General features: G+C 33.0%; 1 protein-coding gene across 13 annotated transcripts in view; it reads left to right on the top strand.

The window, feature by feature from the left end:
* Positions 1-12,922, top strand: part of ZNF280D (zinc finger protein 280D) — a 288,761-nt gene extending 275,839 nt beyond the window's left edge. For 11 of the 13 annotated variants that reach the window (XM_027123109.1, XM_027123108.1, XM_027123107.1 and 8 more), the window contains 2 exons: positions 6,272-6,327; positions 9,434-11,387. In XM_027123109.1, coding sequence (XP_026978910.1) covers positions 6,272-6,327; positions 9,434-10,058 — 681 coding nt within the window. In that variant the 3' untranslated portion in view covers positions 10,059-11,387. The other 2 variants (XR_003436343.1, XR_003436342.1) reach the window with 2 other exon arrangements.
* The last annotated feature ends 2,356 nt before the right edge of the window (positions 12,923-15,278 follow it).

Below are 15,278 nucleotides of genomic sequence, written 5' to 3'. Positions count from 1 at the left end.
AGAAGGAAACTGCTTCAACATAATAAAGCCATATAAGAAAAACCCACAGCAAACATCATACTCAATGGTAAAAGACTAAAAGATTTTCCTCTAAGATTAAGAACAAAGCAAGATGTCCACTTTCACCACTTCTTTTCAACATAGTACTGGAAGTTTTAGCCAGAGCAATTAGTCAAGAAAAAGAAATAAAAGACATCTAAATTCGAAAAGCAGTAAAATTATCTCTGTTAGCAGATGATACCATTTTATATATAGAAAACCCTAAAGATTTCATACAGAACCTATTAGAACTTACATTAACTCAGTAAAGTAAATAGCAGGACACAAAGTCAGCACACAAAAATCAGTTGTATTTCTATACACAAGTAATGAACAATCTGAAAAGAAAATTACAAAACAATACAACTTTAATAGCATAAAAAAGAATAAAATACATAGGAATGTACTTAATCAAGAGGTAAAAGACTTCTACAAAGAAACTATAAAACTTTACTGAAAGAGATTTGAGAAGACAAAAAAAAAAAAATGGAAAGACAACCCATGTTCATGAATTGGAAGACTTAATGTTGTTAAAATGCCAATAGTACCCAAAACAATCTACAGATTTATTGCAATCCCTGCAAAAATCCCAAAGATATTTTTTGCAGAAATAGAAAAACTCATCCTAAAATTTATATGGAAGCTCAAGGGACTTCAAATAGCCAAAACAACTTTGAAAAAGAAGAAAAAAACTGCAGCACTCAAATGTCCTGCTTTTAAAATTTATGACAAAGCTGCAGTAAACAAAACAGTGTGGTATTGGGATAAAGACAGACCTATAGACCAAAGGAATAGAATAGAGAGCCCAGAAATAAACCTTTGTATATATGGTCAAATAATTTTTATGGGGGTGCCAAGACCGATGGGAAAAGGACAGTCTTTTTAATAAATGATGCTGGGAAAACTGGATATCCATATGCAAAAGAATTAAGTTGTACTCTTAGCCAGCACTATATGCAAACATTGACTCAAAATTGATAAATGTAAGACCTAAAATAATAAAGTTCTTAGAATAAAACAAAGGACAAAAACTTCATGACATTGAAATTGATAGTGATTTTTTGGTTATTACACCAAAGGCACAGGTAATGAAAGAAAAAAATTGTACAAATTAATAATTTTGTGCATCAAATATACTATACAGTGAATAAAAAGGCAACCCATAGAATGGGAGGAAATATTTGCAAGTCATATATCTGATAAGGAATTAATATCCAGAATATATAGAGAACTCATAAAACTCAATAACAACATAAACAACCCAATTCAAAAATGCATAAATGACTTGAACAGGCATTTCTCCAAAGAAGATATACAAATGGCCAATAAACCCATAGATGTGCAACATCACTAATCATTAGAGAAATGCAAATCAGTGAGATACCACCTCACACCCATTAGGATGACTACTGTTAAAACAAAAACCAAAAAACCCACAGACACATAAAAACACACACACACACAAAACCACAAAAAACTCCAAAACCAGAAGACAGGTGTTGATGCTGATGTGGAGAAATTGAAGCTTTGTACACTGTTGCTGGTAATGTAAAATGGTACAGCCATTGTGGAAAGCAGTATGGCAGTTCCTCAAAAAAATTATATGATCCAGCAATTCCTCTTTTGGGTATACTGTACCCCAAAGACTTGAAAGCAAAGAGTTGAAGAGATATTTGTACTCCTATTTTCATAGCAGCATTATTCACAATAGCTAAAACATGGAAGTAAACCAAGTGTCCATCAATAGATCAAAGAATAAGCAAAATGTTGTATATGCATACCATGGAATATTCAGCCATAAGAAGGAAGGGGATTCTGCAATATGGATCAACTTTGAGGACATTTTGCTAGTGTAATAAGCCAGTCACAAGAAGACAGATATTATGTGATTTCATTTGTATGAGGTACTTAAACAAAATAAAAGAGAGAGTATAGTGGTGGTTGCCAGAGGCTGTGGGGAGGGGAGAATAAGGAGCTATTGTTTAATGGATGTAGAGTTCCAGTTTTACAAGATGAAAAAAGTTATGGGGATGGATGGTGGTAATGATTGCATAACAATGTGAATGTATTTAATACCAGTGAACTATACATTTAAAAATGGTTAAGATGGTAAATTTTATGTTATGTGTATTTTATCTCTTGTTTCTATATGGCTTGGCATAGCACTGATGTCAGCATAGTTAACATCACAGTTTTTGAGACCATTATGTATACTGAGCCAGGAAGTGTACTATGATTTTCTTTCCTATACTTCATTTTACTTTTCTGGGTAAAAATATATTTTTACTGATTTGTTTAGTCTTCTGTGCACCTAATGCGGTTTTTTAAAATTTGTGATGTGTTGTCTAATGTTTGGAAGTATTTTTTCTAAATGTTCACACATCAAAAAAAAAATTGTTGGAGGGCCTGGAGATCTTCTCTCCAATCTACTTTAGTTTAAACTAGTTGCTGTCTAAGCCTAATGCATAATTTGTTGTATCAGGATTTTACTTTGCCACTTTCTTGTGTTGGATATCCTGTTTCCTGAACTGTGAGTTCCTCTTTTCTTGTTTTACTCCTTATTTTGATGAAACATGTCCTCTAACAACTTCCACAGAAAGGTTGATTCTTTTTTCACTTAGTGTAAATTTAAAACTGTATTTACTCTAATGATAGTTTGGCTGAAGTACATAGAAAACATTTTTCCTATGCATATTTGAAAGTATTGTTTTCGTTAAGTCTGATGCCATTTTTGGTCCACTTTCTTTGTGTTTATGTTATTTTGTTCTTTCTGGCAACTTTAATGATTATCTCTATCTCAGGTGTTTTGAAATTTCATATGTTCACCTATCATCCTTTTTTCATTCATTATGGTAGGAATTTGATAAGCCTTTGTAATTTTGGATATTTCTGTTTGGGGGAAATTTTCTTGTTTTATTTCTTTGGTAAATTTTCACTTTTATTTTCTCTGTTCTCTCTTTTTTTTGAAACTCCTATTGATCTGACACTACTTCCTGCATCAACTCTTTTGATTGTATGGCATTTTCTTTCTTGCCTTCCATCTTTTTGTCCTTTCATTCAACCTTTCAAAAAAGATTTTCTAAATTTAATTGCTTATTTTAGTTGCCATATATTTAGTTTTGAATTGTTCTTTTTATTTGTTCTTCAGTTGTTTTGTCTTCATAGTTTTTTGTTCTTGTTTAATGGACATAACATTTCATACCTCTCCAGGGATATTAAATATATTATACATATTTATTTTGTTCCCAGCAAAGTCTCTGATGTCTCCTAGCCTCTTTCTTTATTCTCTTGTTTATTTTGATCTGTCTGATGTAAAGAATGTCTTCAGTTGTGTGGTGATCCTTGGCTGTTCATAAAAGTGAAGTGCTAAAAAGTTTATCGAAAACCCTGTGTTTGGACAGGGACAGGGCTGCCTTGCATAGCCATACAGGTTGTGCACTGCAGCACTCCACAGGGTACAACCCTGTTATATATACCCCTTAGTACTCTCAAAATGTATTGATGTTTACAGTACTAGAAATTAAAAGTATGAAATTTTTACAATACTGTTACTTAAAATGGCAAATATTTTTCTGAAAAATAACTATTTGTCAAAACAAAAGAAATTTAGTTAGAAGAATGAAATTGTTTTATGCTTTTGCATATCTCTTTAATGTCTAGTTAAATAGAAGGAAACTGGATCCTCATGTTTCTGCATTCAATCTGTTGTGATATGTTATTTTGGTTGAAATATAAGAAAAATACCCAGCCTCATCTAGTACTTTAATCTCTTCAGATAATTGTGATTATTCTTTTTTATGACATCAAAAGTAGACAAGTGAACTTTTTCTTAAAAGGTTTGTTGCAATGTGGAATCTGACTCCATATCACTGAACTTTTTGTGCTCTATTACATTAAAATCTATTGGTCTGGCTTACACTTTGATTGACTCTTTTATCCATGCATGATTTTATAACAATGTGCATTTAGTCATTTGGAATATATTGGTTCACAAGTTACATAGATCTTCTAAGTGTTGACATGTTTCATTATATAATATCAGGTAATCACATTCATTAATATTAGCATTAATCTCATGAATAGTGGATACAAGTTATCCTAAAATTTAATTTTTCTTTGAATTTTTATTACTGGCAACAAATACTGTCAGTTGTTTTCTTTGATGTGACATGCTCACTTTGTCAGTTTCAAAGAAAATGTCTTCTAAATACTCAAGTCTAAATATTCATAGTTTGACAGTCATTCTTTAAAATAAAAATCATGTTCCATGAAAAAAATGTGGCTAAGTTCAGCGTGCAACTCAGTCACAGACCCAAGTGTTTTTAGTGTGCAATAGCAGTGCTTTGTGCATATTTGGTATTTCATTACACAGAATATTAAAAAGACGTGCACTCAGTGATTGGTATTTAATAAAATTAATTTTACTGCTGGTGTATGCCAGTGGAGAATACAGTGACTGCTAGTACAGTTTTGGTTCTATGTCAGTGCCTTGATTTGAGTTAAGATGCCAGCATTTTTACTCACCACTGCTTTAGTACCAAGAATTTTAGCCTCACATGCCTCCTGAAAGTGTTTTGGAGGCCCCAGGTGTCTGTGAACCACACTTGGAGAACTGCTGACATGGATTATATTGTGAAGGTTGCCTCATGGATTGGTGTGCTATACAGCCTGCACAGTCTGCATGGTAATTGTTTAGACTTCAACATAGGAAAATCAGTTGCTGAGCTGACTGATTCTTTGGTAGGGAGGATGCTCTCAAAGTCTTTGAGGCTGATAATTTTCTCCGAAGAGGAATCTTCTAGATTCCAGCTGCGGGTGGTGGAGTGAAGAGTGGTTCCTCTGGCTGCTAGCATTCTGGGAGCCAGGCAGAGAGATAAATGTGGGTCCCTTTTTTCAGTTTATGGACCTCTACTAAATTTTTCTGTTTTCTTTCAGTACCTCATGCCTGCCCTTTGCCATTCCTGGTGTTCACAAGTCTAGACTGTCTCCAGTTCACAGAATTAACCTTTGGCCTAAGTGGTAGAGGAAAGGATAGGTACCTGTTGTGTGAGTTGGGGAAAGAGCATTTAGATTTCTCAGCAGTATTCATGCTTCATTTTTACCTTTTATGTACTGGATAGTATACTGAATTTCTCCAAATACCAGATCTCTTATGTTCTCTGGGAAAACTGATTCTCTTTTCCTTGCACTCCCAGCTCAGACATTTAGTTGTAACTTCCTCCACACTGTGAAGTCAATTTCGATTCCTCCAGCCACTATCCATCTAAAAATTTGTTGAAATCTCTTTGACAGTTAGTATGCTTTGATGTTTTCTTGGTCTTTATGAGTGAAAATATTTTATTTCTTTGCCCTCATTTTAGCAGGGCTTTTGGAGAGTGAGGAAATGTTACATGTATGTGATTAATACACCATATCACTTTCACAGATTTGAATCAATCACTGTTGTGGCTGAACTGGACCTAGATTTGAAACTTCACCACTTACTGTAGTATTGCCTTTGGTTTTCTACTTAACCCCCGCAGTCTTTATTTTCATTTGTAGAAATGGAGTTTATAATATCTAATATGAGGATTAAGTGATGAGATAGTGAATGTAAAGTTCTTAACATACTACCTCATGCATCATATATGCTCAATAATTTGTTATAAACTGTTAGGCTGGCCTCTGGCTTACTGAGGTTTTTGTGTATTCTTTCCTCACCAAAAAACATTTCAAATAAGCAAAAATATTTCATTTATCTATTGTTTAATATTACTTGGTTTGACAATGGAAGGGTTACCATGGCTCCAAATATAAAATCATAATTTCATAAATGTTTTATCTAAGTACCTGTATTTAATGTGTGTATAAAATACTATGGATGATGCATTGAAATTCAAGCTGTGTTTTACTAGTTTTCTATTCAAGTAATTATAATTATGGCCCACATTTGAAAGAATCTAAGGAAAGCAGGTATTGTTATAACTGGATAACTGTTTCATGTCCTTGATTCAGAAGGTTTTGGTACACTGAAATTCTTACAAGTTTTTTAAAAAGCAATTTTTGAAATCATGCTTTTAGTTATGAGAATTATTTTAATACATACTTTAAATTGAGAAAATTTTTTTCTCTTTCTTTAGTATACTAGGTAGCACACTTAAGTTCTTTTTATCTAGAAAGTTTAGTATAATAAAAGTAGTTTACTTTAAGCTTAGTTTTGAATATAAAAGAAAATTATTATTAATAATTTCAGGAACTTGCAAGACCTAATATGGCTGAAGGAGAAACAGAAACATCAAATTCTGAAAGGTAAATATAAGGAAAAACTGAATCTCATGAAATTCATGTATATAAAATGATACTTGAGCTGTGTTATATTTCAGTTAATTGGCAAAAGGCTATTTAAATTTTGTATATGGTGTTCCTTTTAGTAATGGCTTTTAATTAAAATAAAATTTTGAAATATTAATGTAACAGAAATATACTACAGATCCTTAGTTTTGAAATCTTAAACATGTAGAATACATTTTATAAGTTGTTAAATTTTTTAAAAGTACTTACAAGTAAGTAAAATGTTAACAGATTTTAATTGCCTCTATTAAATGAAAATAGTTACAAGATGCTACAGGTTATAAGGTGGTGACGATTCTTGCAAATAGTTAATTTTAATATCTTATTTTTGAAGTATTTTCAAAAAGCTGTAAAGCTACTTCTTTGGTGGGATCCCAACATAAAAGGTTCAAAATTCAAGTATTGGTTTTTAAAAATTTAATGCTTGGGCTTTCCTGATGGCGCAGTGGTTGAGAGTCCGCCTGCCGATGCAGGGGACACGGGTTCGAGCCCTGGTCTGGGAAGATCCCACATGCCGCGGAGCAACTGGACCCGTGAACCACAACTACTGAGCTTGCGCGTCTGGAGCCTGTGCTCTGCAACAAAAGAGGCTGCGATAGTGTGAGGCCCGCGCATCGCGATGAAGAGTGGCCCCTGCTTGCCACAATTAGAGAAAACCCTCCCACAGAAACGAAGACCCAACACAGCAAAAATTAATTAATTAATTAATTTTAAAAAAAAAACCATGCCAGGGAATCCTAAAGGCCTTCTAATTGATAATAAAGAGAACTTTTAAAAAAATAAAAATAAAAATTTAATGCTTGAGTAGAACACTGCAGAACACGAGATTTCACAATTTTTTTTTAGCAAAAGAAAATCTAACATTCTAATTAGAACTTTATTCCAGCTAAAGGTGATTTTGTCTTTTAGATTAAGTACTTTCCCCATTTCTATCTTTATGCTGTGTGTTTTATAGTAGGCTGCTTGTTAACCTGATGAGATTAATTAATCTATTGCCTCTAAAAAGAAAATTATGGAATAAGACCTTTTGAAGATGTTTCTTAGACTTCACTAGAAAAATTGTCTAGCCCTGGGACTTCCTTGATGGCCCAGTGGTTGAGACTTCACCTTCCAACGCAGGGTGGGGGTGTGTGGGTTTGATCCCTGGTGGGGGAGCTAGGATCCTACATGCCTCACTGCCAAGAAAACAAAACATAGAACAGAAGCAATGTAACAAACTCAATAAAGACTTTAAAAATAGTCCACATAAAAAAAGAAAAGAAAAGAAAAATTATCTAGCCCTTTCTTCACCTAGCATTTTTCCTAGAATTTTGGTTGGGAAAAGTTAACAAAAATTCAAATAAGGATTTAGAAAAAGCAGACTAGTCACATCCATATTTTTTAACATTTTCTGTAAATTATAGTTAGTTTAATAAGATCTGAACAAAAATAAGAATTTTATAAATTTAAATGAGGGAAATATAATTTTTTGCAGATGATGTAATTGACCTGTAAGATCCAAGAAAATGAGCTAAGAATGATTGAAATTAATCAGGGTATTAATTAAGGCAGCTTGGTGTAAAATTCAGAATCTTTCCGGCATACCAATAACATGTGATTACAAAATATAATGGATAAAATTCACAGTAATAAAAAGATGAGTAAAGTGCAGCATCTATTTAGAAGATTTTGAAGAAAAAAACTTACTGAGATAGAAAATAATATATTAGTAACTTACATGATAGGTCATTTCCCAAATTAGTTTATGGTTAATGAACATTTAGTTGAAAATCCAAATTGGATTTGATTTGGAAACTAGTGGTGTTTAAAGTAAGATTCATATTTTTCTACTTATTAATACCATAATTTTAAAAATCACAGCTGTGTTAGATATTAGGTTGTTTCTGTATTCACTATTTTAAACATTGTTTTAATGAGCATCCTTGTACAATTATCTTTTACTTTTTCAAACTATTAGGGAGAAGAGTAGTAGAATGTAGGTGATTTGACCTATTAGATAATAAAGTACAATGTTAATTTCTAATTGTTAAAACTGTGTGGTATTGGCCTGTAATAGTCAAAAGACACATCAGAACAAAATAAATAGCAGAGAAACAGCCTTTTAAATATAATTTAGTAAATAATAAATGACTATCTGATAACATTGCTTTGATATTTGGGCAGTTCATTAGGAAAAAGTCTAAATTCCAGGTGGATTAATGTAAGACCTAATATAAATGTAATCATAAAATTTCTTTTTATTAAAATAAGCATTGTTACATCTACATAAGGGACTGGAGAGCCTCTTAGAAATCTCGTGTTTCTAAGACTCACAGACATAGAAGACAAACATTATGGTTACCAAAGGGGAAAGGGGGTGGAGGAGGGATAAATTAGGAGTTTGGGATTAACATATACACCCTACTATATATAAAATAGATAAACAACAAGGTCCTACTATATAGCATAGGGAACTATATTCACTAAATAGTTTCTGTTAACACACCGGGGTAAGAGTAAACACATAGACAGGTATACACATAAGCATATATGTATGCATGTTTTATATTTACATATTTTTTTAGGCATGTGTTTATGTTTTTATAAATTAGGCTGTTAAAAAATCAATAAAATGTTTGTGAATGCTTAGTTGATTTTGCATAGGGAAAACACTCTAAGCCCAAGAGGACATATAAATCATAAAAGAGAAATAGGGTTTTTTCCACATATATTCATTCCTTATTTAAATGACTCTTACGAATTAATAAGCACACTTACATTTTAACTAAAAATAAGCAAGGGTATGAACAGATAAAAATAATGATAACCAGAACTAAAACAATGAATAGACTCCTCAGGACTCCTTTTAATATGCGACTATGGAGTTTCTCACTCTTTTGCCCAAGAACATGGCCACATCCTAAATTGTAACATCATGGCAAAGACCAGGGAGCTCAATTTTCTTTTTTTTTTGGTGGGCAAGTGTGCCTTTTTTTTTTTTTTTTTAGAGAATGTCTTTATTTTAATAGTGTTCAAATACATTGTATTATAAAGAAATAGATAATAAATAGCTTTATTTTTTCAGTAAACAAGATGAAGCTTCTTCAGAGGAAATAAAAAATGGATGTGATGTGCATTTATTCGAAGGCTCATCAACAACAAAAAGTGAAGAAGGTGTATCAGGTTCAGATAAAGAAAATGATACCTGTCTTGAAGACCAGGAAACTGGCTCAAAGAATATCTTCAGTTATGATTCAATTATTGATGCAGATAAGGTGGAAAAGGAAAAACAAATAGAGCACATTTGTCAGGAAACAGAGTTGAAGAGGTGCCAAAGTTCAGAAAACCTCATTGCACGTGATCAGATTGAAGATTGCAATGCCAGTGAAGCTAGATTTTCTTCAAAGAATATTAAGGATTTGCAATTAACATCTGGTGATGTTAGCATTGATCAGTTTTTGAGAAAAAGAGATGAACCTGAATCTGTTAGTTCTGATGTTAGTGAGCAAGGCAGTATTCATTTGGAACCTTTGACTCCATCAGAAGTGCTTGAGTTTGAAGCCACAGAGATTCTTCAGAAAGGTAGTGGTGATCCTTCAGCCAAGACTGATGAAGTAGTGTCTGATCAAACAGATGACGTTCCTGGAGAAAATAGCCTTAGCACAACAGAGACAACAGGAGACCTGGCAGATGAAAAAGAAAGAAGTTGAAATTAATTAGGCATTCTAAGTTTTAGTGTACCAACGATAAGAGCATTTGGAACAGTGCTATCAGGTGAGCTCAGTGGTGCTGTTGCAGAGTGCAGAGATAGAAAAATGTGAGGGAGGTCATTCATACACTTTACCTGTATATTCAACCTCGGTTATTAAATCAATTCATCATTAATAGCATGATTAGTATGAATTTCCAAGAAGTTTTTAAGACATGAATAAGATTTTAATGAAAGTTAAGTTTGCAATGAAAAAGTCTCATTTATCAGTTTTCGAGGTTATGGAACCTGGTGGTCAATATGAATTGAATATTAGAATATTATTTATATTAATAAAGCTTTTGAAATTTCCATCAGTTCTAAACTAAAAGTCCTTATTACCTGTACATCCTTTTCAATTAACTTAAAGGAAGAGATTTGGAAACCACATACCTTTTGGGAATAATTGATTTAAAATAATGGCCAATTGGGCTTTGTTAATGAAGGTTTCATTTTGAGTATGATACTGGTAAATGGAGCATGTTTAGAATGCTAAATTCATTGATCTAATGAGAATTTGGATGAACATAAACTTAATTTTGGATATAATATTACATTCCAGACTGCCAGAAGCATGTAAACAGAATATTTGAATCTGTGTACCTCCATACAAGTGTTAGCCTGCCAGGCTGTAAGCTTACCTTAATTAAACTTTCAGTGAAAGTGAAATTATTAAAATAAAAATTTATATTTGTGCTTTTTGTCAGTGTGTAAGCTGTGCAGAAATCCCTTGATGTACTAGTTGTATAAAGTAGAAACCCACTGTTGAAACTCCTGTAGCTATTATGCTCTTAATATTGTTTTAATGATCTTCTTTAGAAATAGACCCATAAAAATGGTCTGGAAACCAAACCAAAGTATGGATTAATGTAGATATTGTAAAGCAGTAAACTGAAAACATGTCCTGGCATGAATTCAGCCATGTTTAAGTGACTTTTTCTGTAATTGTAAAATAGAAAATTCAAATGGGACCTAAAGCAGGATGTAAAAAATTGGTTTGGGATATTTAGCCTAATTTATCCATAAGATGGCTGCTAAATTGATTTTTTCAGTTTTTTATCATATAGAAAATAATAGATATAGAAATGAATAATATGAGTAACAGTAGTTTGCTTTGACGTACTAACAAACTTTTATTTAAAATGCTACATTTTTACTTCTTAAAATGTGCTTTGAATTCTTAAAATTTTGTTTCACTGAATGTTAAATGTTTAAAATGGCTATTAAAATTCTGCTGTATATAGTAGTTTTTGAGTAAATATTTGCAATAAAAATCTGTCCCTGAATAATTTTATTTTTCAGAAAGCTGCTTGAGTCGGATTACCTTTGGCGCCTCTAGAAATTGTATATTGCTCAAGGAAATTTCATGTTAAAGTTAGTGGTAGATTTTATTCCATATTCTTTAATTGATGCATGATTTATTTTAAATTGAGACTTAAAGTACAGGGGGAAGAACTGCTAATAATTACAGAGAATTGATTTGCTTTACAAATTCTTCTACTTCAAGAGAATTATAATTTAATATTATAGTTTTCTATCTGCTCAGTAAATTAAAGAGGCTAAATAGACAAAATATTTTATTGACTTATTTTCTTGAATATTTTTGAGGGTGGGGGCAAATATTTTTATCTTTCCTGCTCCCAAGAAAAGATGGGATAGAGGGACTTATTAACTGTCATCCTTCACCTTGTTGAAACATAAATCTATAGCAGAGAAGACTTCTGGAGTAAAGGGAAGAAAAAGTCTGTGTAAGGACCATTTTCTGAATCTCATTCAATTAGTTGCCAAGGCTGTCACCTAATGCTTCAAAAACCTAGAGCACTGTACCAAAATAAGTCTCTAAGTGACACTATAGTCCCTTGTGAGCTTTGAGTAGTTCCTTCTCCTGCCCCTGTATACTTACAGTAGTGGTACTGAAAGTACCTGATCAATGAATAGTTTATACCTATCCACTGTGAGAAAAGGAACCTGTACCAGACTATAAATCCTTCATTGAGAAAGTCTAGCAATGAAAACAAAAAAATAGTTGAAGTGAACATTGTACTTGGTAACATAGTTGGTTTCTGTTTTCACATAATCTCCTTATCTCATTTCTGATCAGGAACAGACAATTCAGGTATGCAAACCAAACCTTTGAGTGGCAGTGCTTTAGCACAGTGGTCAGCAAACTTTTTCTCTGTAGAGCCAGATAGTGAATAATTGTGGACTGTGTGGTCACAATTATCCAACTCTTCCTTATAGCTTAAGAGCACCTATAGACAATATGTAAATGGTAGCCTGTTTGTGTTCCAATAAAACTTTATTTACAAAAACAGAATGTTGGTTGGATTTGGCCAGTGGACTGTAGATTGCCACCACCTGCTTTAGAGTGCTGTTTTGTCCAGGCAAATTATGCTCAGGGAGTGAGATTTTCTTTGCCAGTAACTTATTTAACACCAGTTCACTGTGAGAATTATAATTTATAAAAATAACATTTTGCAAGCTGATACCATACAGGATAATGTCTGTTAACTAGCTAATAAAGAAATAACATACTCCAAACTAATAATAGATTGATTACACTATTGTTCTAGGCAAAGAGGAGATGAAAGAAAGTCCAAATTTAGTTGAGGTGTACCTTTCCAGGAATTGGTTGTCTGTAGAGTCAGTCCTTCCAACTAAAAGCTGGGTATCAGCTGCCAGCGTAGGTCCCTTGCTGCTGGGGCACGTAGCTAGGGGGTGACAGTACCGGTGTCGGTAAGCAAGCTGGGCTGTTCCAAATGTTATGACTCCAGGGACCATTACATGACTTACACCATTGCCTACCAGGAGTAGCCTTGCCAAGGCAGGAACAGATGTCCCTTCTCTTCCTGAGACTGCTGCACAGTTTAACACTGCTGAGGACCAAGAGTGGCCTGGCCATGGCAGGAGCAAGTGTCTCAAGATCGTCACAGAGCTATGTAAGTCAGCAAAAGAGTAGCCTTGCCCAGACTAAACACTCTCGGTAAGTCCTCACAAATTCTTGGTATTTAAAGTTTAAATGTCCATCACTTGATAGCTGCTCTTCCATATGTTCGTATTGATTATCCTCCCCAGCGGCACCCCTTAATGGCTGAGCTGCTGAATACTTATCAACAACAGCAGATGTTGATGACATCATCCTGGCACAGCTTCCTTAGTGTAAACAAATTTACCTGTAGATCGAAACAACTTCACTTAAGTCATAAACAAGTGGATTTGAAATCATAACAAACCAATACACAACAAGCAGTTAGACTTTCTTGATTGACTATGAAAGCCAGTGATGCACTCAAGTGACTCTTTGCCTAAGAACTAACTACCAAGGTGCCTTACTATATTATAGTCTCCTGTTACCTAACAACAGAATTACGATTGATTACATGTGCAGTTAAGAAACATTCATTTTGTGGATGCACTTTTAATTTACGTTGAAAATCTGAATGCCATATTTATTTATGTTATTTCTTCCCCTTTGTATCTCTCCAATGTTTTAGGGAGGAAATTGTAATTTTTTTCATCCTATAAATTTTTAAAGAACTATTCTAAACATTTTTTAAAAGGAACTGACAAGATATGAGTCACCTTGTTTTAGCTGTAAGTAAAAAGATATCTGGGCAATTACTTGTCTGAGGTTACAAAGCCAAGATTTGAACATAATTTGATCTGATTCTGAAGTTAGTGTTTTCTACCACATCTATAGTTCCTAGCATTTATACTGAATGTCCCTTTTTAAAATATATCAGTTTTTGCAAATAACCCTTCCATTGATGGTACTAATTACAGTTTTATTTATTATTCCTACAGTGATTATATGCATATGGAATGGAGGACCTCTTAACCTAAAGAAGAGGACCTACTGATCTCTTTTACTAATAGGAATTGAGGAATTTTACCTCAAGAGGAGGGGTTAGTGAATATTCTATTAACAGGAAAGACAGCATGTGATTTAAAGATACACTTTATATAATAATTATAAATGTTTTGACATCATTACATTTTTTTAGGCTTCTGTAATGTCATTTTTAAACTATGGTTGACATGATCATTTTTGTTCCATCAAACTTGTTACTCCGGAATCACTCACTTGTACTGACTTCAGTGAATTAGGACTTTTGTATGTATATAGGCACTAAAAAGAATTGCAAGTGTTTCATTTTTACTAGATTACTATAACACTGACTTGTTTTTTCAGCTAAAAAATAAAACACAATTTACCTATGTCTAAGCATTAAAAGAGAAATGATTATTTTAAAAATATTGTTTACTAATGAGGCATATCTGCCAATCCATGTACACAAAATGAATAGTCAAATAGATTTTTTTAAAGTCATGGTAATGTTTAATTTTCATCTCAAAATCTATAAACTCCAAGATACTTCACTTGGATCATCTTGTAAGGAATTAAACACATCTGTAGCAGCATCTGTAACATCATCGAGGGATGAGGTGTCCTAGGTGAAATTACTTTTACAGTTAGCTAAAGGTAACTTCTAATTGCTTTTTAAAAGTATTATAAAATCACTTTTGTTATTTAAAAGAATATACTATGCATAATTTAGTCTTCTTTGATGACACAGAGGGTCATCATTATGAAGATTTTTGGACCAAGCTATAAATGAAGCTGTAGCTGCAGATGTTAATGGCCTGAATAACTGCTGATCACAGAGGTGACCTTGGATTTTGCTTTACAGAAGTATTTCAGGTACATCTAGGGTCGCTTGACTTTTCCAAAAACAGAACAGAAAAACTGACTACATTACTCACCCAATTCAACCTCTTTTTTAAGATGAATTTTCCCTCCTAAATACTAAGTAAAACCTGCCATTTGTGGAGAATTTGGTAACTATAAACTGTAGTTTTAAGCTTTCAAAATATTTTAAGCATTTATGCACTGCCTTAAAAACTTGATTTTTAACTGCTCTATATCAGGGGCTAGCAAACTATGACCCACAGTTGGCTACCTATTTTTGTAAACAAAATTTTATTAGAAAACAGCCATGTCATTTGTTTATATATTGTCTGTTGTAGCTTTTGCACTACAACAGCACAGTTGTACATGACAGAGGCCATATGGTCTGTAAGTCTCAAGGATTTACAATCTGGCACTTGAAGAAAAAGTTTGCCAACCCCTGCCCTATATATATATATATATATATATATATATATATATATATAAATTTTT

This window comes from Aethalodelphis obliquidens, unplaced genomic scaffold, assembly GCF_003676395.1.
Source record: "Aethalodelphis obliquidens isolate GAN/ISIS:26980383/991018 unplaced genomic scaffold, ASM367639v1 scaffold26, whole genome shotgun sequence".
Taxonomy (NCBI): Eukaryota; Metazoa; Chordata; class Mammalia; order Artiodactyla; family Delphinidae; genus Aethalodelphis; species Aethalodelphis obliquidens.
The sequence above is the reverse complement of the archived record's forward strand: the minus strand, read 5'-3'. Positions and strand labels throughout refer to the sequence as shown.